The sequence below is a fragment of the Condylostylus longicornis genome, unplaced genomic scaffold (genome assembly GCF_029603195.1).
Source record: "Condylostylus longicornis isolate FDR11 unplaced genomic scaffold, ASM2960319v2 ptg000011l, whole genome shotgun sequence".
NCBI classification, from domain to species: Eukaryota; Metazoa; Arthropoda; class Insecta; order Diptera; family Dolichopodidae; genus Condylostylus; species Condylostylus longicornis.
The window spans coordinates 3,372,402-3,399,608 of NW_026577980.1; the positions used below are offsets into that span (position 1 = coordinate 3,372,402).

The 27,207-nt window shown below is 21.8% G+C and overlaps 1 protein-coding gene across 1 annotated transcript in view; it reads left to right on the plus strand.

The window, feature by feature from the left end:
* The window catches only part of LOC129619263 (calmodulin), a 64,126-nt gene extending 37,386 nt beyond the window's left edge, over nt 1–26,740 (plus strand). Inside the window, exons 3-5 of the mRNA XM_055534433.1 lie at nt 1,453–1,627; nt 24,615–24,857; nt 25,921–26,740. Of these exons, the coding sequence (XP_055390408.1) occupies nt 1,453–1,627; nt 24,615–24,857; nt 25,921–25,949 (447 nt within the window). The 3' untranslated portion in view covers nt 25,950–26,740. The remainder of the gene's footprint in view (nt 1–1,452; nt 1,628–24,614; nt 24,858–25,920) is intronic.
* Nucleotides 26,741–27,207: the final 467 nt, after the last annotated feature.

Consider the following 27,207-nt stretch of genomic DNA (forward strand, 5'->3'; position numbering starts at 1 on the left):
TATTCTCTCATGTTTACGAGAGTGTAAGTATTTGTCATAAGTTGATCATATTTTCCAGAATGGTATTTAATCATTTGATAAATTAATAATTTTTTTTTTGTATAATTTTGCTGACATCAATTTATTTAAAAAAAAAAATTAATTAGAAAGGAAATTAGAAATTTGTTGAGAAAAAAAAATTATTTTCATCAAAATTTCATTTTTTTTTTGTTTTTTCATCAAATTAAAACATAAATCAATTTATAAAATTGCTGTTTTCAATTAACAAGAAAAAAAACATCATTTTTTATCATAATTTTTGGACTTTTTTTTTTGTAAACCTTGGAATAACAAAAAAAAAAAACAATTTATTTAAACAATTTTAATTTTTTTTCTCTTTCTGTGTTTAATGTGAGAAATCATGACGAAAACCACCGACATCAAAATTCCAAAAACTAACAAACTAATTTTTTTTTTCTTATTCTTTTCGCTTAATTTTTTTGGGATATTTGTTTTATTTTAAATATGAGTAGCAAGTATACACTGGAGAATTTTTTCTCACAATTTAATGTTGTGTTTTTTTTTCTAGTTAAAAAGTATACACAAATTATTATTTATTATACTTGCGAAATTATGATTTTTGTATAAAATTAAATAATTTATGATCTTTTTTATAATAAATTAATTTAAATTACATTAAATATGAATTTGCTTCTTGTATTTCGTAGGTATATAAAAATAATTGAAAATTTGGTAACTGGGGCCTCTATTCAATATTACAATTCCTAAAAAAAAAATATAATTGTTATACAAAATTATTACACAGAGAGAGAAATCATTTTTAAAATTTTATTTCAGATATGGTTTAGGAACACATTTATATTTTATAAGAAACCCACAAATATTGGTGATTAATGTCATTTTATTGATATGGAGACTTTAATACTATAATAAATTATTTACGTACTCTTTAGAATTTATGGCTCCGTAGGAGAAATTTATTACAATACTCTCTGTACTTCTTTCTATTGAAAGTTCAGTAGTAACAACGTATATATCTCCTTTTTAATGGAGTGGAGAATTTTGTTAAATGTAAAGAATGTAATGAAATTAGTTGAATATAACTCCAAAAAACAATATGAAACTGGGAAAAGATTTTTTTTTAATTAATTTATTTTTCTTATTAAATTTTTTGTACAAAAAACTCACTTGCAAATAGCAATTAATTTTTTCTAGCAATTTCTAGCAATTTAATTTTATTTAATTTTTTCCAAATCAAACGAGTAGTTGAATAATATTGAATGTTAAACTTCATAAAGCACAAAATATATAATAAATGTAAGTATTTATTATAAAAATTATTGTTACCCCGAAGAAAAATGTTCGCAACCACACTTTTTTTTTATTGTTATACAACTAAATTAAAAAAAAAAATCAATACTAAATTTTCTTATTTTTAATTAAAATTTTTAGGCTGATCAACTAACAGAAGAACAAATTGCCGAATTCAAAGAAGCATTCTCACTGTTCGATAAAGATGGTGACGGTACTATTACAACAAAAGAATTGGGCACAGTTATGAGATCACTAGGTCAAAATCCAACAGAAGCTGAATTACAGGATATGATAAATGAAGTTGATGCGGATGGTAAGTACATTTAAATTTCAATTAAGATTTTATACATATTTATTATTATAAAAATATTTACGTGATTAATAATATTATTAAAAAACCTTATGAGAGAACAAATTAATATTAATATGATCAAACAAATTTTATATTCGAAATTGCTAAATTTCTAAAATTGAGAAATTTTTATTCAAAAAATATTAACTCTTATACAAGTATAACAATTACTGTTTTAACAATTATTGTTATAAAGCATATTTCTAATTTATTAAATTTTTCATTTACATAAAACATTAAATTTTGAACACAAAAATGAATAGAAAGAGAAATTTGATTATTTTCATAATATTTTTAAAAAAATTATTTAAATTAATTTAAAAAAAAAGTAATATTTATTAATAATATTATTATACTAAAAAAAATTTCTAAGTAATTTACTTTTACTTCCTCAATTTTCTTAACAATAAGGAAATAAAACTCATTATGTATACAAAATACATGAGAGTAAGAGTATATAGAGTAAAAATATTAAAGGTATGGGGAGAAAGAATATTTTAAATTGGAAAAGAGAGAAAGTTAATTAACTTGATAATAATTGCCTTAAGAAAAATAAAATTTTTCTTTTATAGAGATTAATTTTCTTTTTGCAAAAAAAATTATTTAACATATAAATTAAATATATTAAAATTAAAATAAAATTAATGTTTATAAATTTTTAAAAAAAAATTCAAAGTTAAATATATTGTGATGAGATTATTTTGAAAGTTGATTAAAATATATAAAATTTCATATACTCAACACGAAAGTACAAGAGAAAAGTCAACAGTAAATTGAACTCATTTTATAAATATACTTTTATTACTACAATACTCAAGAGAGGTTTTATTGAGAGGCATGGAATATTGCAGTAATGTAGTGTATTTAAAGTTAACAAATAGTAAAAAAAGAGAGACTTTTAAAATAAGAATCGAATAATTTTCGAAATTCGAGATTTAAACAAATCTCTTCTGTGTTTCGATTTCAAATAATTTCTCCTGACAAAAAGATTAATTAACATTTTCTTTTGCGAAAACGATTTTCGTTCAACATCATGCTATAAGAAAGAGAAGAATAATTGAGACTATTCCTACTGAAGATTTTAGTACTAACAACAATTTTCGAATACGTATCTTATTTTCGAATTCAACTACTTTCTACACAAAATTTGACAACTGTCCTGGCAAATAATACAAAAATTAAATTAAACGGTATAAAGATATTCTTTTTAATTTCTTAAAAAGGCTTGTTCCACTTGAGAAATTTTTCGAAATTCTCTTTTCAAAAAAAAAGAGAATAATAATTCGTGATAATAATAAATAATTATTATGAAATTTTCATTTTTTGAATTATCCTTTTCACAGGAAATTATTATGATTTTATTTTCATCATAATAATTCTTCATTATCCATTTACGGTAACAAGAGAACAAAAAAAGAAAAAACTAAGTAGAATATTAAAAATATGAAAATGAAGAAAATAACACGGGCAAACTTCCTTAATATGTTATTAAAGTAAAAGTTAAAATTACTTTTCAACTTCCTGTTTTTCAAAATTTTATATTTTATTCCTTTTTCTTTTTATGGATCCTTAATAATTTTTTTCGTCTTATTTTATTTCTTTTATTCTTTTCTTATTCTTTTTCTGCTAAGTCTAACAATGTTCTATTTTTAATAAAAATTCTTATTTAATTTTTTTTTACGATATTGTTGTAAAATGAAGACGATATTGTAAAGTGAAGTGTTTTTGAAATAAAAATCAATGTCATTGGTCAAAGAAAATACTTTCAAAAGAAATTTTTTAATTTAAATTTACTACTTAGTATTTTGTATAATAAAAATATGAATATTAAAATATCCAAGCATAAACTGGATATAATTTAATATTTTACTTATATATACGATCAATACTTGTATAGGAAGTAATTATATAGTAACTATAATTCATGAAATATTATTAGTGTGATTAATTATTACAGTGTCTGTGATAGTAACATTTTTTGATTCTATAACAGCTAAACTAATGAGAGAATTTCCTAAATTACTGATTTTTGAATTACGATATCTTATTGAGAGTCAGGAATGACATAAAATTACAGTGAATACAGAACACCGAAGAGCGATTTTTCGTGGCCAAAAATCAAAATTCATATACTCGTAGAATAGAATATATGAAATTACGATAAGGAATTTGATCAACTGCATTAAGATAGCTTAAAATTCTGTTTTATCGTAGACGTTTTTTTTTAAAATCATCTGTTTCCATGTGTGTAAAATTGCAAAATACTGGAGAGTTACAGATTTTTCCGTTCCATTGTTTTTCTGTATTAAAAACTAAAGTTGTCCGTTGTTTTCGTTCTCCGCTCTGGCTCTTTTTTTACATTTAAGTAAAGAAAATCATATTACATAATTTTCTCTTAGGTCTTTCTAAAGAGATTCTTATATTCTCTATATTTATATTAATAAATATTATATGTATTTTTATTTAAGGGGTTAAGAATAATTTTACTTGTTTAATTCCGTCGATATGTCGTTTTATATCGTATTTTAATAAAATTGAGTATTATAAACAATATTATAACTCTCTTTATACTTCACCTGAATTTTATATCAATACAAACAGAAACTCTGGAAAGTACCGTTCACCTAAAATTATGCAATGCATTATAATACTTTTCTGAAATTTCGATTCCAGTGTTCTTTTCATAATTAGAATTTTTTTTTCAAAATATTTTACGGTATAAAATTTTTTTTGTACGAAAAACAAACCAAAAATCTAGAACATTAATTTTTATTTTATTTAATTTTTTTTTTATTATTTTGAATAAAACTTTATGTAAATTAAAAATTTTCTTATTCTGTATTTTTTTTTTGTATCTTATTTACATTTTTTCGTTATACCTAAAATACATAATATATTTAAATTTTTTTTTATTACAATTATTTTTTTTTTTTTCCTCTTATACTATTTAATTCTTTTGTTAAAAATTTTCAACTTATTCATCACTATTTTATACAGTTCGGTATATATGTATATATATATGCATGTGTATAACAATATAGTTAGATTATTCTTTTTAATACAAAGTAAGCAAAAAATTGGGTCAAATTCTTATAACAATAATAATAATAATAATAACAACAATAATAGTAATAGCAATAATAATAATAAAAGAGAAAAGCAAATAAATATAAAGGATGAGAGAGAATTATTTTGTTATATTATGATTGTACATAAGTTTTAGGTTTGTATTTGATATTTATGTTATATAGGCATAATATACGAATATGTACATGAATGTGTATTCATCATGTATATTTGCATAATATGTATGTATTAGAATAATAATAAGGATATTAACAATGAAAATAAAATGGTTTAAATAATAATAATAAAAAAATAAAATGAAATCTACAATGACTTTTTCTCTTTTGTTTTTTTTTTTTCTCTCTCTCTAGAAAACATTAATTTTTTTCTTCTTCTTCAATTCTTCTTTATATTGTCAAATTATACCGTTAAATATTCAGCTTTTTAAAAAATCGTATTATATACTTAAGTTACATAAGCGTTAAGGATATATGGAATATTTATGTATATATATATATATATATATATATATATATATATATATATATATATATATGTATATTAATATACATAATATAACATTATTACATTATACTTAAGTATTATAATGAAAATAAAATAAAAGAGAAAAAAAAAGTATGAAGAATAAAATATGTACTTATAAAAGGAAAAACAGGGTGTGTATAACAGGATTTTTAAATAAAATTTTTTTCATCCATATATATATTTCATTATACTTATAAATTCATATATATATATATATACATATTATTAATTTGAATTTAGAATGTCCATTTTAAAAAATTTATATTCAAATTTTTTTTTCAGGGTATTTGGAAATTAAAATTTTTTTGGAAATTTTGTTGATAATAGGGGAGGGGATTTTTTTTTTTCAATTCCAACAATATTATATATTTCTTGAGTTGTTCAATAAAGGTGAATTCATTGGTATACGTCGTATTTAGACGATCTAATTTTAGAGACGCTCTCATTTCTCTTATGAACGTTTGTCGTCTCTTTTGAAAGAGATAATTAAATATTTTTAAATGAATGAGTCCCCCCCTAGTAGGGAGAAGAAGAGAAGAGAGAAAGCCCCGAGTTTCTTTTACGGTAGCAAAAATTTTAAATTTATTTGTTATACTTATACTTATTACGTATATTTTAAATTGTTATACTAATTTTTTTCCGTTTTATTTGTTTTTATATCAAAATATAAGGACTTCAAAATTGAGAGAAAAAAAAAACATTTTAATCCTTTTGTGAAATCATCAAAAGCAGATTTATTATTTTTTTTTTTAATTGATTGAGATAAAATACACAGTAGCAAAGCAGAAGAAAGATGATAAAAAAAATACAATTGCGCAATAAAAAAACAAGTTTTTATTTATTCTTGTTTTTTTTTTTTTAGTTAATTTTTGTAGGTAATATTTGAACAAAACTTACACACATACACAACATGTATGAAATACATGTATGAGATTATACTGTGATACAAGTATTTTGATGGCATTGAATGGGTTTTTTTTTTTGCAAAGCAAAAAAGGCAGGATAATCATATTTTTTTTTAAGAGAAGAGCAAAAAAAACAAGATTATTTTCAAAATAAATTTTTCTTTTTAATATCCTTTTATTCTTGTACAATAATTGAGGATGTATGTTGGTGTGTTTTTGTGTAAACAGCAGCTATTACAACATTAAAATAACAAAGAGAATATCAAAAAACCAGAAAAAAACATAAACAAAAAATAATACCTTTTACAGGTATTATCAGTTTTTTTGTTCTATTCAAGCTTTCTTCAAATTTATTATCCTTTTATATCAGTTATGTATTCAATATATATATATTTATACACATACATAAATTTTAAATATTTGAATTTTTTGTATGTATGAATGTGCTTTGTAAAGCATTTTGTATAATTGGGTTATATGTTTCCATTGTTGGTTCAGGTTTTTACATCTTTACATATAACAATATTTTAGTAAGCTCATTTTCATTTCTGTTATATTTTATCTATGTACATAAAATATGACCTTACATAGGCATAAACACAAATAAAATTTAATATAAAAATTAAAATTTATTAATTTTATTATAGAAATCTCTAATTCCCTAATAAGTCTCTCATTCCCTTATAAAAATAAATTAGAATTAAAATTAAATAAAATTTTGTTTTCAGTCAAAAATTATAATAATTTTTATACAAATTTACATAATAATATATTATATATAAAAATATTGCGCATATATGTATATACAAATAAAAATTCACACATACATATAAATATTTGCAATTAAAAATTCGGTAGGGAATTTTTGTGAGAGAAAATTATTTGTTTGAAAGGACAAACAAAAAAAGTAGAGAGCAAAAAAGAAAGCTTTTATTGAATATGCTGCAATAAAAATAATTAAATAGAAAATTTTGTTATACTCTAGTAATGTATATATATAATATATATATATATAGTTTGGCATGTAAATTTATACATATATATATATTTTAAATTTAGGTTTTGAAAATATCTAGGCTTAATACATAATATAAGTATATAATAAATTTATTCCTTTCTTTTAGAACTCACATTATTGAATATTCTATATTATATTCCTTGTCGTATTCTCTTATACATACTCTCTCTCACTCTCTGTCTCGCTCTATAATAACATAATTATTTAATTTTTTCTTTTCTAATATAATGATGATGAAGAATTTGTAAATTTATTTTTTTTAATATTTTAGTGTTATATATTTTATAACAGTAATAGAATAAGTATATGTATAACAGGTCCTTTAATGTCTAACATATGACATAGTATAACATAGTATCATATAACAAGTTCTTTATTTTTTGGAGAATTTGAATGTACTCGTAATTTTGTTAATATTACCTTAATGTAAGTTTAAGCTCTTTTTAAGCTCTTTTTTTTCTATCACTCTCTCCCTTTCTATTAGTTTAAGGAACAAGAGTGAGAGGGGGATATTAAATCAAAATAGAATAAAAATTAGTTTTTATATATTAGTTTAAGTGCTCTATATTAGAGCACTGAAGATGATTGATTGATTGTAGCACAGGAACAATGATTATTTATTGTGTTCTTATATAAAAAGGAAATAAAAGGGAAATTTTGTCTAGGAAATTTTAAATAAAATTCCAGATAAATTTTATTTGCCTACTATTTTTTGTTTTTAGAGAATTTAAACATAAATTTGATAAATTTTTCTTTCTGTGTATAAATTAAATTTTTCGAAAAAGAAAGTAAAAGCTTTCGTTAAATTTCTTTGTTGGTTTTTGTTTTTCTTGTACCCCTTCCTATATTATATCACGATAACATCTTACTATCTCTTTCTATCATTTTACACTCTATATTTAAATTTTTGTATTTATGTCCCTAAAAATTATTATGAATTAAAAAAGCTCAAACTTTAAAAATAATATTATTTTTATTATAAAATTTTTGTATTTTTATGATTAAATTGACATTTGTCGAATAAAATGCTTATGTATGTGTGTGTGAGTATATAAAAGGAGGAAATGAAAAAATAAAATCCTGGTAAAAATTTATTATATGTCTTTATAATTTTTTTTCACCAACTCTCAAATATTTCATTGTTTTCGATAAAATTCACAAAATGAGTATAACAGTTTATTCAATTTACGAAATGAGTATAACAGTTTTTTTTTTTTATATAGCAGAATTGAAAAATATTTAATTTCAATATATTTTCAATGGGAAAATTATGACAAAAAAATTATTATATTGTTTATTTATTTTAAATTTTATAAAACTCCTGGTTCTTCTCCTTCCTGTTTATTTCTCTTAAACTTATTTCCTCTTGTTGATTTTTAGTATACGTGTATTTTTACACGTATATGTACTTAAGAAAAATGGAAGCTAAAAATTCTCTATTATGTGTTATATAGATTATTATATTATATAGATTACAGCGTCTATATTTTGCTTTTTAAATAAATATGTTGAAATTGTTATACAAATACATCCAAAATATTTCCATATACGTGCTTAACTAAGTCCTTTAATATAAACAGTAATAATATTTGCCATATTTAAGATAATAGTAGTAGTAATATGTTAACACACACACATGTATACACAATATTTTCTCAATTTCTCCTTTTTAATTGGATGTGTGTGTATTTACTGGAAAATTCTTTAAGTTAATCTAAAATATATACACATATACATATATAGAAAATACAATTTTTATATAAATAATTTTCATATTAAATATACTGACATATAACTGATATATAATAGTGGTATAATTCAAAAGGAACCTTTTAAAATTTTCATATATACATTATGTACTTAGGTAATGAAACATAGGGAACCAAATTGGTATAAAAGAAATAACAAACTTAAGTATATATATATTTTTTATTATTCTGTACAAAAAAATAATTTATGAAGCAAGCAGATTCGATAATAAATATGAATATGACATAATGTGTGTGTGTGTGTGTGTGCATATATACATATATAAATATTTGCACTTGAAATTTTTATAATATATTTGTGTTATACAATAAATACAAAAACGTATATATATGTTTCATATATATTACATATATATATATATATATATATATATATATAAAAGTTTAATAATTATTCTTTAAAAAAAAAATTGAGAAAATTTTTTTCTTTATATATGTATTTTGAAATTAAACGGAGATGAAAATAAAATTTCCCATTTAAAAAAAAAGATTTTAATATTGTATGTCAATCAGTTCGAGAACCCCGTTTACACTTTTGAAAGATTCTATTTTGTTCTAACTGCGTACATATTGTAAATTGCATAAAAAACTGTACTTAAATTTGTACTTAAATATCGAATCAGTAAGTGATATTGAGAATAATCATAAAAAGTTCGATGTTCTTATTTTAAACACAAACCAATTCATACAAACGATTCGTGCCACACTTAAATGACATTATTTCTCTCTTGATAGACAGCTTTTGCAAAACATTGTAATCTTATAAAAAAAAAAAATTAATAAAAAACTAAAAATAAAAGTTGATTTCTAAAAAGAAAAAACATCAACCCCGTAAAATATGCAAAATCAACTCCTTAAAATAGGCAAATTCCATGGCTCTCGATAAATTAGTAATAATGTAATCAATCAAAAAAAAATTTATTTGGTAAATTTTCTTTTCATTATTTTCGAAATTTTCCAGTATATTACAAGTGCTATCATATACGTTTTTATTACATATATGTATATGTGTTATAATTATGTACATATATGAGTATTTAATTCATAAATGATATACATACATACATTTATAACATTAATAACTATTATCAAGTCATTAATCTGTCTGTGATTGAAATTAATACAAAAATAATATAAGTATATATAAATTATGTATGAATAACTATTAAATCACACATATTAAACATATGTATATACAAAATTATTTCTAATTTTAATATCAAAAATCAACAGTATAACAATATAATGTTTAATAATCAAAAAATATTATAATATCAAGTCAAAAAAATAAACAGGATAACAAAAGAAATTTATAAATATACAAGAGTAACAAAAAAATTAAAAGAAAACAAACGAAACAAATATTTACATTTTATAAGGAAAAGAGAAAATAAAAATTATTGAGGGAGGCATTGTATTTGCCTCCCTCAATCAATAAACAAATTAATATTATACACTCATCTATACATGTGTAAGCATATTCATATAACCATAATAAATCATATAATGCCATACAATGTTTCCCATTAATACAATTCAAACTCTCCTCTCTCCTCGTCTCCTTCCTCTTCAAATTTTTTCCTATTCAATATTTTGACAATTTTCACTGCCCCTATCTCGTACTTTATTACCTTCTTTTCTAAAAATTTCTGTTATACTTTGTAAAATAACAATATTTTTGCTCACTCTCTCTCTCTCTTTCTCTCACTTTTTTTGTTTGAATTTATAGGATAGAAGGTGTGAAATGAAATGTCAATGTGTCAACATGTTAACTCATATATAAAATCCCAGAAATGATGTAATTTTAAATATTCTAATTTAATATAATTATTCATTCATATTGAACAAAAAATATAGACAAGAGAGAGGAAAATTTTTGATTCTCTCATTTGTATCAAAAAATATAAATGTAATGAAAGAAAAATGATTAATTTGTCACGCTCTCTTTGTTCCGCTTCTTTTTCTTCTTCTTATAATTTTCAAAGAAATTAAAATTAGTTATTTAGAGCCTAAGAATATGCTCGAAGTAATAAAAACTCACCTTGTCAAACCCGTAAGTTTGGATATAATTTCATGTTTTTAAATAAAATTGATATTTTTTATAAATAAATTTTTAATAAACTAAAATAAATTATTGTCTATGAATAAATTTTTATGACGTGAAAAAATTCAAATTTCTGCCGTAGCTACCTCTCCTCCCCCCTCACTTTTTTTATTTAAAATTTTCGAGATTTTTCTTAACTGTTATATTTTATGTTTTGATAACCAGTAGAAAAGTAAATATTTTTCCCACAAATACAAAACAAAAAAAAAAAACCAAAACAAAAATCAATACCACCTCGGATTTTTATCCCTTTCCCTTAAATTCTAAAGGGAATTATTTGAGTAAGAGCTTCTAGGGTTTTTTCTTTCTTGATTTTGCATTTCTTCTTTTATCTCATTATTTGTTTATTATTCTGAAATCCAGAAATCCTGGAAAATAATATTTTTTTTTTCTTGTTTTCTTTTTTATTTAAATTTCGCTCTTTCATTCTCCTATTGGTTGCTTTTGTAGAAAAATTTTCAGATTTCATATTTTATGTTTGTTTTGCATATGAGGTTGTTTGTTTGTTTGTTTGTTAGAATAACAAGAATTTGTTTTATATCACAAGAAATTTTTAGATAATTTTTGGAGTGTAGTAAAAATTTCACATAGATGAAATCTTATCAGAATAAATTTCATTCTTATTGCCAGAATTAAATTTAAATAAATTTTAACTTTATGGTTTCAATTTGGCGAGAACTTAAGTAATTTTGTCGAAAATTGAAATTTGTAATTATAATGTTAAAATGTTTTTTGATTAGATAATTCGAAGAAATTTTGATTTATAAGAAAATCTAAAAATATTATTTTTGAATAGATTATTGTTGATTGATTTTAATGATAATTGTAATTGTGAGAAATTGAGTACATTTTATGATTGCTTCTTATTCTATGACTTACATATTGTTTGCATCAAATGACTATTAATTTTAGAATAATTCGAAATTCAGCACTATTCAATGTATTTTAGGACTATCAGATTAAGTGAGGTTATGTTATTAGTTGATACATATTTGAGTTCATAATTATGATGTGCAATCATAATGAACGTAAAATCATCAAAACTGAATTGCAATATAAGAGAGAAAGAGCATTATAATTTTCCAAACGTACCGAACACCTGTGCCAAACTGAAGTTCATGATATTTAAAATCTAAATAGATGGTATTTAGTACAGAAAATCATTTAAACAAAAAAAAAGTATTTCTCATTGCTTAAAATAATTTCAAAATTTGTAATGGCTAAAAAATAACCGAGACAGATTTGCTGTTCTCTTCAAACTTTACAAATTTAATTTTTTTTTCTCTCTTTTAAGAAGATGATACATCCTGTATATCAAAAGCTTGTTCAATGTCTAAATCAAACAAAAAAACAAAAACTGTTTATTTTCCCTTAATGTATTTGAATTACGAATTTTAAATTTCCTTTATTATTCTATATAAAATATAGAGATGGGGCAAAACTTAATTAATTGCGAATCATAGGGCTTATTCTGAGCATCGAATAACTAATATAAAATGATAAAATATTTCATAAAAAAAAAAGTAGCTACTTAATAATTTTTGCTTTGAGCAAAAATTGAATTTATTTTAAACAATTTAAAATATTAAAAATTACAAAAAAGATATAAATAAAATATTAAGAACATTATACTCTCATTTATTTTTGAAATAAAATTTAAATTACAAAAAATGTTTTTTTTTTTACATTTAATTTCAACTGTCATTCTGGTATTATGTGTCAAAAAACTGTCATTAATTAATTAAAATTTTGACTAAAATATTTTCTAAATAAGTGAATTACGAATTCTGAATTTGTTCTAAATAACGATTCTTTTAATTATATTAAGATCGTAATTAAATTCAATTTAAAAAGTTTGGGGAAATTATTCAAAATATTTTTGAGTTAAATCAATAATATTGTGATTGAAAATGAAATCGGGTATCAATTTATTATAAAACAAATTGCGTTTCTTTCAAAAATTTTTAAAAATAAAAAATGGATTAACTAAATAAATATTAACTTAAAACACGAATAAATAATAATTTTGATTCTTCATGAAATTTACGATAATTAATTTCTGATATTTTTAGTTTTAGAGTCATAGGTTGAGTAGGGCAGGTTAATATATCCAAAGAAATTTACAACTTCTCAATTCACTTCTCAGAATAAAAGTCAGAAAAAATGAAGTTTAATATTTAAATATTTATCAAGAATAACTAGAGAACAATAAAATACGTGTAATATTAGGGAAATGAACCTCTAAAATATTTTTAGAAATAATAATTTTTATTTTATTTACGATTTATCATAAATTTTCAATCTCATTTTTTTTTCATAGTTAATGTCAATATTTTGTATTTTGTCATGTCATGTATTAATTTTTTCGATATATATATAATATTATGATTGTAATAATGTTAAATCATCGTTAGGATCCTGGTACAAAGAATTAAATAAATATTTAACTATGATAAAATATAGAATTTAACGTATAGATATCGAATTTATATATATACACGTACCTCCTCTGTGCTACATATGTACATATTTACCCGCCTTAAAGGAATGTATCGAATTTAATGTAGAATTATTCTATAATCGAAAAAAAAATATTTCGTTCATATTTTCAATCTTTTCTGGTACATTTTCAAAAAATTTTAAAAAAAAAATGTACTAAATAATTTTGTTCTGTCTGTTAAACTATTTCGAACTATAGTTTTTCGAACTTTTTCAGAGCAATTTTTGTTCTAAACAGCAACTCGAATGGATCTGAAATTTCGAACAGTTTATGTCGATTTCGATAATTTTTTTTGTTTTATTAGGCAACAAAATTTCTTATGTAACTTCTCTACCTCTTCCTGTTGCTTGCATTTCTCAAACTTTCGTTCGTTCAAACCTTCGGCACTATTGTAAGTTCTATTCCGTGAAAGGAAAAATGTAAGAGTAATTCTTATCTAATGCAAAAGCAACATGAACTTTTAGCAATCTTATTTATTTTTATAATTAGAAATATAATTCTAAGATTTCTCCTAAATTTATGCAAAATTATATGTGAATAACTAAGCTTTATTAAAACAAGACTTAAATTATTAAAATGAAATGTGCTATTTTACAAAACCATGAATTACACAGTTTTTCCTTACGAATAATAAAAGAAAGAGCCGAAATAAAAAAAGAAAATAATAATTCAATAAAAATTCTAAAAATGGAACATCATAGAGAAAAGAAAGAAGGATAATAATAATCATAATCATAATCAAGAAATAAAGTATAAAATAAAATGAGATTCCATGATAATATTGAATTCAATATTTATTTAAGTCGTTATTATTTGCTTCTTCTTCTTTGTATTTTCTTTATTTTTTTTGTTTTTTAATATTTATTAGACATTCCAACTTTGAAGGATTTTTTTTCCTTTCAAAATTTATATGTACATAATATTATAGGTATTAATATGAATATTATTTGTATATATGTTTGTCGACTTTAAAATAGATTTTTTTGCAAAAACGAGTAGCAAATTTTGGTAGCATAAGAATTTTTTTGTTTTCTTTTAACCCATAAAATGTTCAAACATAAATCTCTAATACATTTAATCTGTGTTTGAATTCATATATTCCTATAAGATCAATTTATAGGTATATAGAATCTTTAATAAGGTATTATGCAATTTTCAAATAGAATTTTTAAATAATCGAAAAAACTAATATTTAAATCTAATTTTTTAAGAAAAAAATTTAATAAGTTTCAACTCTCAACAAATGCATTTAAAATCTACATGCTACGTTTTATATTCTGAAATTTCGATAAAAACACACAAAATTTGACAATGTTGCCATGTTCGGGAATGATGTGATGTTTGTTTTTGCGTTGTTGTTAACATTAAAATGTCTTTAAAATTGGTTATAACATAAATTTAACATTAAATGGTACCAAGTGTTTTGTATTATTTCTTTCTTAACTGAACTGTGTCTTGTTTCTTTCGGTCTGCCAACTTTTCGCTTATCCAGAGGATTCCACTCTAGGTGCTTCTATTGAATGTTATTCTCTCACTTTCTGAGTGTATGACCGATCTATTTCCATCGATTTTTTTATTTGGATCTCTATGAGTTCCTGCCCTTTCAATTCCTAGAGCTGTGAGTTCCCGATTATTCTTGGCTAAAAAAACTTGCATACTAGTAAATCTTAAGCATTTTTTGATGAAGGCTTGCATTTTGTTTAGTTACAGTTTTTCTCCACTATATTAGTCTCGAAATAATCCTCATACTTAAAGTTTTGATAAATTTAAAGATGACTCCATTCAGAATAGCTCAAAAAATGTCTTCCTTTTATTGAGAATTTTAACAATTTAGGAATATAGTTAAGCACCATGATACAAAACGTGCCCGCAAAATAACTGTGTTGATGGGTTAATTTCGATTTTTTTTATTTTATAATTTTTTAAAAATATTGTTCAAAAAAGAAAAAGAAGAAAGGAAAAATAAAACATGAAGAGAAAAATAAATAAATAAAAAAAAAAACAAAGATTTTTATTTGTTAAAATTTTCGTTTGTGTTTTGTTTAACTAAATTATCTACAATGTAGAAAAAAAAGAAATAAATAAAATAAAAAAATAAGCGTGTGTACAATTTTTTTAATGCAATTCATGTAGATTTTTGTTTTTATTATATTTTTTTCATAATATTGCTTTTGTATATAGCAATGATCATATAAAAAAGGATAATTGATATTTTGTAATTCTATTTATTTTTTCTTTTGTCTATATTATAAAAAATGGAATTTCCTTTGAAAAATTATCACGTAAAATATATTTTTTTCTGTTGCCTTTGTTTACTTGCTTTTTGAACATAATTTTACCATTATTATTTTTTATATAATAAATATAATTTAAATAAATTTTCAAAATGTTGTGTTGAAATATAAAAATAGAAAATTTATTAAATTATTTCAGAATTATTTTCTCATATAAAATCTTTTTGAAAAATATAAGAATTTCAAATGAAATTTAAAAAATTAATTTTTTATGGTTTTTACTTTGTTTATTGTTAAAATGATTTTTTTCTATTTTCGTAGAAAAAATATTATAGTAAAAATATTGATATTATACTAAAAGTGATCGAAGTGAATTGTAACCACCATAAAGTTTTCTAACCACCATAAAATTTCTTTTAAAAAATTTCTATTTTTAGAAATTATTAAATAGAAAAAACTTTAAATTTTTAATTTAAATTAGGTTGTAAATTTGTTTTTATTAAATGAGCATTAATATTTTTATATTTATTGAAATAGAAGTGTAGTGAAATTTTTTCAAAATCAGAGATCTTAGAAACCGTTGAGATTTCGGAATTACTTCGGAGCAAAATATTTACCCATTTTGATCCTCTCTAAATTAATGATTTATATATTGCTGCAGATCTTTCAGAATGGCTTTGTAAAAATCATTAGTAATAACATAAAACAAAAATTTACATTTACGATATTAATGGAAATTTTACGATATTACTAAAATTTGTGGTATTGTTCAATTTTTGTGATATTAGCTATTCGCCGCATTAAAATCTAGCTTTACGATGTTAGTATTTTTTTACGATATTAATAATATGCCGATGTGGTCATATTTTTACGATACTTCTCTCAATTTTACAATATTAATCGGAATTTTTCTCATTCTACAACATATATCGTTTATAGTGTAAATTATTTATAAGATTTACTTCTTTCCCTTTCCTTTTTTAAAAGGCTTGAAAATAAATTTGTCTAATTTAAATGATAATTCGCGAAGAACGTTTGAAGAAATCATCACCCTGGCTATAATTATTCAATATTATAAGTTTTTTTTTTATTTCTATAGTGCAGTTATAATAATTTTACATACAAATATAGATAACCAAAATTTTCGATAGTGCAATTTATTCATTTGTCATTTACGATAAATTTACATAGGAGTGAATATATAAATCAATACAAATATTTTTGTTGTAAATTTTTTTTATTATTTTTTTTTTTTTGTAGAATCATTAAAATCTTTCTGAAAAATCTGTCAAATTCAGTTTATCGTAAAAATTAGTGGGCGATAAAATTTATGAATAGAACTTTTTTCATTGTTTATTTTAGCATTTATTTTTTTATTACCATTATTATTTATCTAAAATATATTGTATCGTATATGTATAAATATATATGTATATTATGCCATAAAATAAAATAATATATATTCTTTAATATGCGGCGGCGGCGGCGGAAGGAAGTTTTGACTAAAAAGAAATTTATTGTTGGCTATCAATTATATTCTTACAATAAGACAGTTAATTTAGTTTGTACAATTTTTATAAAAAAAAAAAAAATTTCGAAATTCATAATTTTAATCATTGATTTCAATTAAATAAATATATTAAATAAATATTACGAGTATTAAAATAAAAATTTGTAAGTGTAGAAATTTAGTTATTTTAGTGTAAAGTATACCAAGCTCAATTCATTAGAAATAATATAATAAGAAACAGAGAAGATAATCCATCAAGAGAATGTCGAAGCAAAGCCGCTTTCCTGCTCCGAAATTTTTTCATTATTTGTATTTGATTGACATGAACGATAAATTCCCATCAAAACTAATACATGTCGTACAACTTAAACTGATCGGCCAAGTTTCGAAACAAATCTTATATATTTATAACAAATATATATTTAACAAATTTGAACGAACTGTTGTGAAAACAATTAAGTTGAAAATTCTGCTTCAAACAAGAATAAAACTCAAATGGTTTAAGTTGAATTTCACATAGAGTATGATCTAACTTTTAAAAATTTTTCATAAAAAAGACTGAAACAACAAACAAATATGATATGGTTATGATTTTATTAAAAAATTAAAATTTAATTATACCTAGATCATTATTTTTGTTTGATGTTTGTTTGGATGATGAGTTGAAAGATCCCTATAAGTAAGTGTAGAAAAGCAATATAATTTTTTTTTAAATTATTTCATCTTTTCAAAATAAAATTTCTCTTGTTTCTTTTATGTTTTTATTTATTTTTTTTTTATTTTGCAAATATTTTTCTTTTTGGTAAATTTTATTAAAAATTTAATTTTAGTTTAAATTTATGTTTTGTAGGCGGGGGTTAATAATAAGTATTTTTTTTGAATTGCAAAAAAATTTTCCATTTGTATTGTTGTTATTGCTTGTACTTTTTGATTATTTCTAATAGCTTTTTAAGTTTATATAGCTAGTACCAGTCTTTTGTTCAATAAATTTTACTATTAATTACAAACTATGTACAAATTGTATATATCTTTGGATATTATCGTGTAAATGTCAGAATTATAATTTTTTCTACTGAATTTTATTTGATATTCTTAAATTTTTAACGACATATTATAATAAAAAGTTTAAGATTGGAAATATTCCAAAAATATTAAAAAAATGACAAAAAAAAGCAATGAATAAAATTTTTTTTTATTCAAAATTGAAATCACGTAGATTTTTTCTACTCGTATAGTTTTTTAATGTTTTCTATTTTGTTTTATTTTCATTAAGTTTTGATTAAGGTTAAAATTTGTTCTTGAAATGTTGATTTTTTCTTTTTTTGAAGGTAAAGTTTAAAATAAAAAAAAAAGTATAAAAATAAAGAGGAAACTATAAAATAATATCTAATATTTTAAATTTTTATATTATGTGGGTTTACCTAATGGGACTATAAAAAAAATAATAAATAACTTGTACATTTCAACAAAATGTAAAGAAAATTTATTGCGAATTCAGATATTGGTTAAAAAATCAATTCTATAACTCTGATTCTAAACCTATGTATGCATTCTGGAACTGACGATTGAAACTCTAGCTCATGACCCATACTTTGACTCTGATCCGTAATTTCGCCTCTTGAGTGCAAAATTCTCTGATATCGTCTTTGATAAAAACTGTAATTTTGCCTATGCTTCTGACTCTGACTCGGATTCTTACTTTAACTCTGGCTCAATAAAAACATCATTTCAAATATAGTTCAACAGAATTCGTATATATACATAGACACACTTAGAAAGGAACATGCTTATATACTGCGCATAATTTTCTTAAAGGAACCTATTTCATTTCACATTTTTTCGAGAATTTCTAAATTAGATCACAATTATTGAGTATTTTTTAGCAAAACTAAATTTTTAAAGTAATATTGCAATACTCTTCATGATTATTTCTCTTTATATATACTATTCCGGATCTTACGTATTTGAATTAAAAACTTTCATTAATTCTTATGGTATAATATGGTTTCTGTATCCTCTTATCTTGCTTATATTTCTTGTTATTTCCAACGTTTTCACACCTATAACATTAAATTTTGTAAATTCTTAAAACAGGAAAAAATTTCTTAAAATACATTTGAATTAAGGTCTTCTTTCACAATTTAATTAGTGTACTATAATATTTGATTACAATGCTATACAACACTAGCCTTACTAGCCCAACCGTAAAAAAAAAATTAAAAAAAAACGAAAAATAATAAATTTTATTTATATTATAGAAAATATCGTATAAAAGGAAAAATTTTAAAATTTCACATTTCTCCTAAAATTTCATAAAAATATTGTGGTATATATGCATATATAAGTGATATATATTGTGTATATATGATATATACATAATATATATCACATGCATTTAAAATAATTATAGAAAAAAACGTTTTCTTTTTTTTTCAAAAAATATTTCATATAAAATTACAGGAACTAATCAAACTAACAAAACAAAAAAAAATTTTAAAATAAAAATATGAAATATGAAATAAAAAACATTATTCGAAGCGCCTCTATTTTTTCGTCTTGAATATATTGCCAAAAAAATTAAAAAAAAAAAATTTTTGCTTTCAAAATTAGACGACGTTTTGTAAAATGCCAAAATTCTAAAATAAAATTAACAAAAAGAAAAAAAAATTATCTTGTTTAGGTTAGGGTACTGCTACAGCAACATCAACTGGATTATTGAAAGAAGGCGAAAAAATAAAAAAAAAAGAATAATAACAAAATACTTGCGATGGTTTATATTTCATAAAATTTCAAACCCATTGTTAAGCATGAGATTCGAATTCTGACAGTAAATTTGTTTATTAACATTAAACTAGAATTATCGTATAATTCCAGTTATCAATAAGCTATAATCCCAAACTTCGATTGACGAAATTCGAAAATAAAATGACAAAATTATTTAATAATATCAACTGTTTAATACGATATATATTAGTTTTACTGCACTGATATATATTGTGATATATATGCATATATAACTCATATATATCATTTAAGATATAAATAACTGATATATATAATGATATATATATAAATAACTGATATATATAACTGATATATATGTATAATATAAATAACCGATGTATATAAAAAGCTTAAGTTACATATCATAACTGATATTTATATATATATATACATTTTTCATAATTATGTGTACATATATATTTTTTAGTATATATCGTGTATAGTACAACTATATGAGTTACTCATATATTGTACATTTAAAATCATATGTAAAATTAATATATCCAATTTATGATATATGTAACAGATATGGGATATATATGTATATATATAATTCCCACTACTCACTTGCGAGCATATTACGATCTTCCACTGGATTTTTTAGAGTTAAGCTTCAGCTTCAGTTTGGTGTATATCATATATATTACAAAGTGAAGTATTTTTAAATGAAAGAAAATATACAAAAAGTGCAGTTTAATTTGTTTAAATCTGAATAAAAAATTTTTTAAATAATTTTATATTTAAAACGTTCTTATTAGCACGTAGCTTCGTTTATTCGAATATTTTCTCCAACAAATTATATTTAAAATTTTTGCTTTCTTTTTCAATTTAAATCTGTATTTTATAAAATTCATATTTATCTTTCTTATAATATATAATATAAAATGTACATAAAATACATTCGCTTGTATATATTTACACGCGTATACATATATAAATATATAAAAGTATATGTATATGTTTATGTTTACAATTTAATTTTTATAATATTTCTTTAATTTTATGCTCTGTCTGTTGTGAACAGTTTTTCGTAATTTTTTTTTTTTTTTTTTTTGAATTTTTTGGGTAGAATGAACTCTGTTTAGTGTCATTTTTAAAATTAGACAAAATAAAAAAAAAAATAAGTAAATGTAAATCTTAACAAAAAAAATTTATAAAACTAAAATTTTTGCGTTTCTAAACTTTTCTATAGTATAACACTTTCATTTTGATTCTAAATTTACTAGATTACATAAGTACGCACATATACATTCAAATATGTATATTATATATCGCACATATTTATATGTAAAATATTATTTAAGATTAAAATTACCCTTATTAATTTTAAAATATTTTCTGTAATTTATTTTAAGCATATTTTTTAACATATTATTGTCCAAGCAAGTAAAAATTATTTCGATTTTATTTTTTTGAATTTATTTATTTAATTCCAATCTTTTGGCTACTTTAACAATAAGCCTCCAAATAAAGATAAAGGACGCAATCATGAAACTGAAAGACAACACAACTCAATAATAAAGACAGCAACCTGAACTACTTAGGGCTGATCCTAATCGTCAGCTATGCTTTTCGGACAGAATCGAACCAAAAAATAGATAAAGTATTCGAAGAAGAACAGGCCAAATTCCGTAAGAACAGAAGTTGTATAGACTATTCTAACACTATCAGAATTATCATAGAAAAATTTAATAAGTGGAATAGTCCGCCCTACTGCACCTTTAATGATTTCGAGCTAGTATTCGGCAAGATTAAACATGAATCCATTTGGAATACAAGATTATATAAAAAAAATTTATATACACACATTTCAATATTATTAACATTAAATGTATAATTAATAAAAATTTAAAATTAAATCCTATACACAAAATTAATAATATTGTTGGGGAATTCCCATAAATAGTGAAATCTTAATCGGTATATACTTGCTTTAAAATTATTAAATTTCCGATTTTTTTTTTTTTTAAATCAAATACATTTTTAATTTACAATCAACCATAATATAAGTATAAAATTTTGTGTGGGTTAAATTTTTGGCAATATTCATGAAAAATTTTAAAATTTTTTTTTTGTATTTTTCATTATTACTTGTTTTCTGTTTTTATTATTCTTTAAAAAGAAAAATTTTTGACAACATCTTCAAATTCGAACCCATCATCTCTCATATAATTTTCTTAATAATTATTTTATTATTTATCAAGCTATCAAATTTGTTGAGTGAAAATATTTAAGAAAAAAAAATGAAAAAAAAATTCTTATAATTAACATTTTGTATGAAATTTATAAATTTGAATATTTTTACACTTTAGAACACTTTTTTTAGAAACAACATAATAAATTTAGATTTTCGCTCAAAAATGCGCTCATTTATAATTTAATAGAACGATATTTGCACACAATTTGCAAAGGTCATGAAACCAAATACCTTTTAAAGTTAGCGTCATGAGTTTCAGTTTTTTCTTTGTTGCTAACGTAAACGGTGTTAAAAATGAAGTTAAAAATGACATATTAAAAATGACCATTTGAATGCTTAATAAAAATGTCATTTGAATATTAAAGTGACTGACGTAGTTGACATAATCACCTTTGTCATGGTCACCTTTCTGTAATGGTAATGGTTTTACAACAATTGAATGGTATTTAACTTCCTTAATCCAAGTTCGTGGTCGTATAGAACGTCAAATGTACTATACAATTATGTCAAATTCAGACATTTACATATGTATATTTGTCGCGTTTCATTATAGTAAATCAATTTATGAATTATTAGTAAAATAATTAAATCAGTGTTTTTTTTTCTTAGTCTACTTTTACCCTATATATTTAAAAACTTCTATTGTTTCAAAACTAGAATTTTTCCCACATTATTTTTTATTATTTTTGTTAGGTTTTTTTTTTAAATTTTCACATTTTTATATTTATTTTTAGGAATGAATGTTTTCCTTTTATTTTTGCCTATTTTTCTTATTATTTTTGAAAAAAGCAAATAAAAAAAAAGTAAAAAAAAAAACAGAAAATAAATATTTCGAATATTTGTTCCGGTGATTTTTTTTTTATTCTTGTACCTCTCGCTTTTTCTTTCTTTCTTTTTCTTTTTTCTTAGAAACAAGTGTGATTTTCATTTATTTTTAGAAAAGAAAAAAGGAGAAACAAAAAAAAATTTAAAATTTTCTTAATTTTTTTCCCGTATGTTTTTTTTTTAATGTTTTTGCTTCTTTTTTGTGAGGAACAAGATGAAAAAATTGAGAACTAGATATTTTTCATGATAGACAATTGAATTTTTATATGAAATTAATTTTCTTTGCAAAATATTTTTATTTTTCTCTCTTTTTGTTCTTCTTGTTATACCCTAACATGCCTTTCCTTTATTTTAGTTTGTCTTTTGTTTTTTTAATTGTTTTCTATAAATATTTTTCTATATACATTTATAAAACGCTAATATAACAATTTGATTGAAATAAAATTGTAATAATTTAGAAAAGAAATTGACATTTTTATTTGATTTGATAGAAAATTAAAATTAAATATTTAGAAATTAAAATTCATCTTTTGTTTCTAACAAAAGAGAAAAATTAAACATTTTTTTTTTGGTTTTTCTTCAAAATGTTATTGTGAATTTTTATAATGAAAAAAAATTCACAATTTTACAAAGAAAAAAATCTTACAATTATGACGAATGTGTGGTATTTTTGAAAATTTACAAAGAAATTTATATGCAAAAATAAAAGAGAGAGGTTGATGACATTAGAAAGTAGTTTTCTTTTTAAGTAACCCAAATTATTTTTCTTCTTAAATGAATTTGTGCATACCTATATTGTATGTGAAATTCTACGGTACACCCCTGTCATTTTTCGAAAATTTAATAGTGTTTTAAATTATCTTTATATGTAATAAATACACACATATCTATTATTGCATATAGACAAATATTACAGTCGCAACGCAATGTCAAAAATGTATTGAAAAAGGAGTAAGATGCAAATGGTTATGAATTTTAATAATTTTTGACGTTAGTGTAATGAAATACAAGTTTTTGTGGCTGACGCAGCAATTGTCATTTTTTAATTTTTTTTCTTTGCATTTATTCATGTGTTGTGTCACAGCACTTACCAAAAGTAGTTTTTAAAAATGACTGATTTTGATGTAGAAAACAGGCAAGAATAAAAAGATTACAACCTTAAAAAAATCCAAATCATTATATTTGCATATAACAGCATAATTTGCTATATAATAAAAGTAATTGACATGATTGATCAGATTAACGATATTCTGCGAAAGTAACTAATTCTTGAAAATGTAAATGCAAAAATGATTCAGAAATGTACTTGCATTGGTGAAATTCCAATATTAACCAGTCAGTTTTGTTCTCAAAAGGTGAAAATAATATTAATGACGTATTTTTTTTTTTAATTAATTACATAATATACAAATACAAATTAAATATAATAACGCAAATTATAAAAAAAATTTGTTTAATAAAAAAAAACAAAATTTATTTGATTATTTTAGGTAATGGTACCATTGACTTTCCTGAATTCTTAACAATGATGGCACGTAAAATGAAGGATACGGATAGTGAAGAAGAAATTAGAGAAGCTTTCAGAGTGTTCGATAAAGATGGTAACGGTTTTATTTCAGCGGCTGAATTACGTCATGTTATGACAAATTTGGGTGAAAAATTAACAGATGAAGAAGTAGATGAAATGATTCGTGAAGCTGATATTGATGGTGATGGTCAGGTCAATTACGAAGGTAAATTTATAAAATCAAATCTCTCCAAAAAAATATGATGAAACTATTTTGTTATTTGGTTATACATAAATACCTAGGAATATAGATAGCTAATTGATTTTAAAAATAAAATGTGATTTAAATTACAGGTGTACAAATAAAATTTAAAAAAAAAATTGAAAAAACTCAAAATATATTACGTATTAAAAATTTCTTGTTAACATTCATTAGGTCAGTAAAGGGGTTAATATTATTTTAATTAAATTTTCTGGCAAATCACCATATTTTTAGATTAGTCAGTACATATAATGTGTATATAAACACATTATTTATAATAAGGTTAAAGAATTTCGAAAATTTTAATACATTCATTTAAAATGAATAATTTTTTTTTTTTTCAAATTTTGATAATTAGTTTTTATAGTATGCACATTAGAACTGATTACAGGGCTACCAAAATAATAAAATTGTGTTTCCATTGAGTTATGTACTTATTTCGGTTATTTTGTTGTAATATTCTTGAAATAGATCAATAAATTGTAATTCTATCGAATTTAAATATTGTTTTTAAATAGAAATTTTATTTATATTTAATATTAAGTAATTAAATCGATTCTTATACCCAGTTCTTACCAAATGAATTAAGCGTAAAATAATTTATTTATAAAGTTTAATGACATAATCGTATATTTCACTATTTTACTCGCCAAATGAGAATAAAGTGAGTTCGGATTATTATATTATATTTGTATAGTGTAGTTTTAGAGTGAGAAAAATTTTTTAGCATTGCATATCCCGCTTTTTCTAAAAATTTTGCAATTTTAGTTATTATTAATTTTTTCGAAGCTGGTAATTCGTGTCTGTAATTAAATTTTTACGATAAATATCACTCAATTGAGGTTTGTTTGAAAATAAAATTATTCCAAAAAAATAATTAAAATATAATAGTAGAATTTCATTATATTCCTGGGGTACTATAGGGTACTTCTGCACTTCTTTTTCTATTAAAAATATTTATTTTAATAAAATTTCGTATTATATAAATTTTTAATTCTTTATTTTTCCCCTCTTTTTCTAATTTTAGAATTCGTGACTATGATGACATCGAAGTGAGCTGCTAAATTTCTTCTTTTTAAGCCTTTCTATTTGTTTAAGATGTTGATGAAGACTGTAGCTGTGCGCAATAACATCGCGCAATGCTGTTGCTATGGATAAAAAAATATTAAAAAAAACAAAAAAAAAAAAACAAAAAATACAAAAAAAAAACAATTTAAATATTTAAAAATAAAAAAAATTAAATTTAAAAAAAAAACACTTATATATAAAATTACAATTTAAATATTAAATAAAAAAAAACAAAACATTATTATTAAAAAATAAAAAACAAAATAAAAAAACTTATTGAATTATATTTAAATTAAATTAAAAACAAACAAAAAAAATATAAGAGAAAAACAAAAAAATTTCGATATAAACTTAATTATAATTAAATTTAAAAATAAAATAAAAAAAAAAAATAATTTTTGTTTTTTGATTTAAGGATTTAAAAAAAAAAAGAAAAAATTAAACAAAGATATATAAGAAAACAACAACAACAACAATCATTACATTTCAAAGGAAAATGAAAATGAAAAATAACAAACAAAGAAACAGAAAGAAACAGAAGTGAAATTTAAAATTTTACCAACAAACTTAAGTAGTTTTTTTTTTTTTTTTTTTTTTTTTTGAAGGAAGAATAATATAAATACACAGAAAATAGAAACTTGATCATATTGCATATGCATATGTACATATATATATATATACATATATAAGAAATTTTACAAACATATTACATGTATATTTGAGAATTACTTAAAAAAGTAGGGTTGGGGGGCCGGCCTGCGGCGGCTTTTAAGATAAAATATTTCTTGTTTCGTGATACAAAAATTCAAAATACGAACTCTCCCCGGGTTCCGGCAAACTTTTAAGCATGTTTTTTAAATATGCACCCACTTAACGACTCCAACAATTCCAATGTAAAAAGCTTTCATCATAAAGGAAATTAATACAATTAAATTTCAAAATTATAGTAAAATAATCGTTTTGAACTTGAGTTCAAAATATCTCTAAAAAATGCTCTGATTTCAGGGAATGTGTGTAACTTTACAAGTTATTACATTCAAAAAAGAAAAAAAAGTGTGATGAAAGCTCTTGATATTGCGAACATACACTGTTCAAAAATGTGTGCTATTATATTGAATATATTATATATTGGGGTAGCAATAATTAAACCACTGACATTAAATTTTCAGCAATCCGAAAAAATTTTGCCAAAATATTACAATTATAGATTTAATAAAAATGTATTTAAAAGTATTGTAAAAATTAT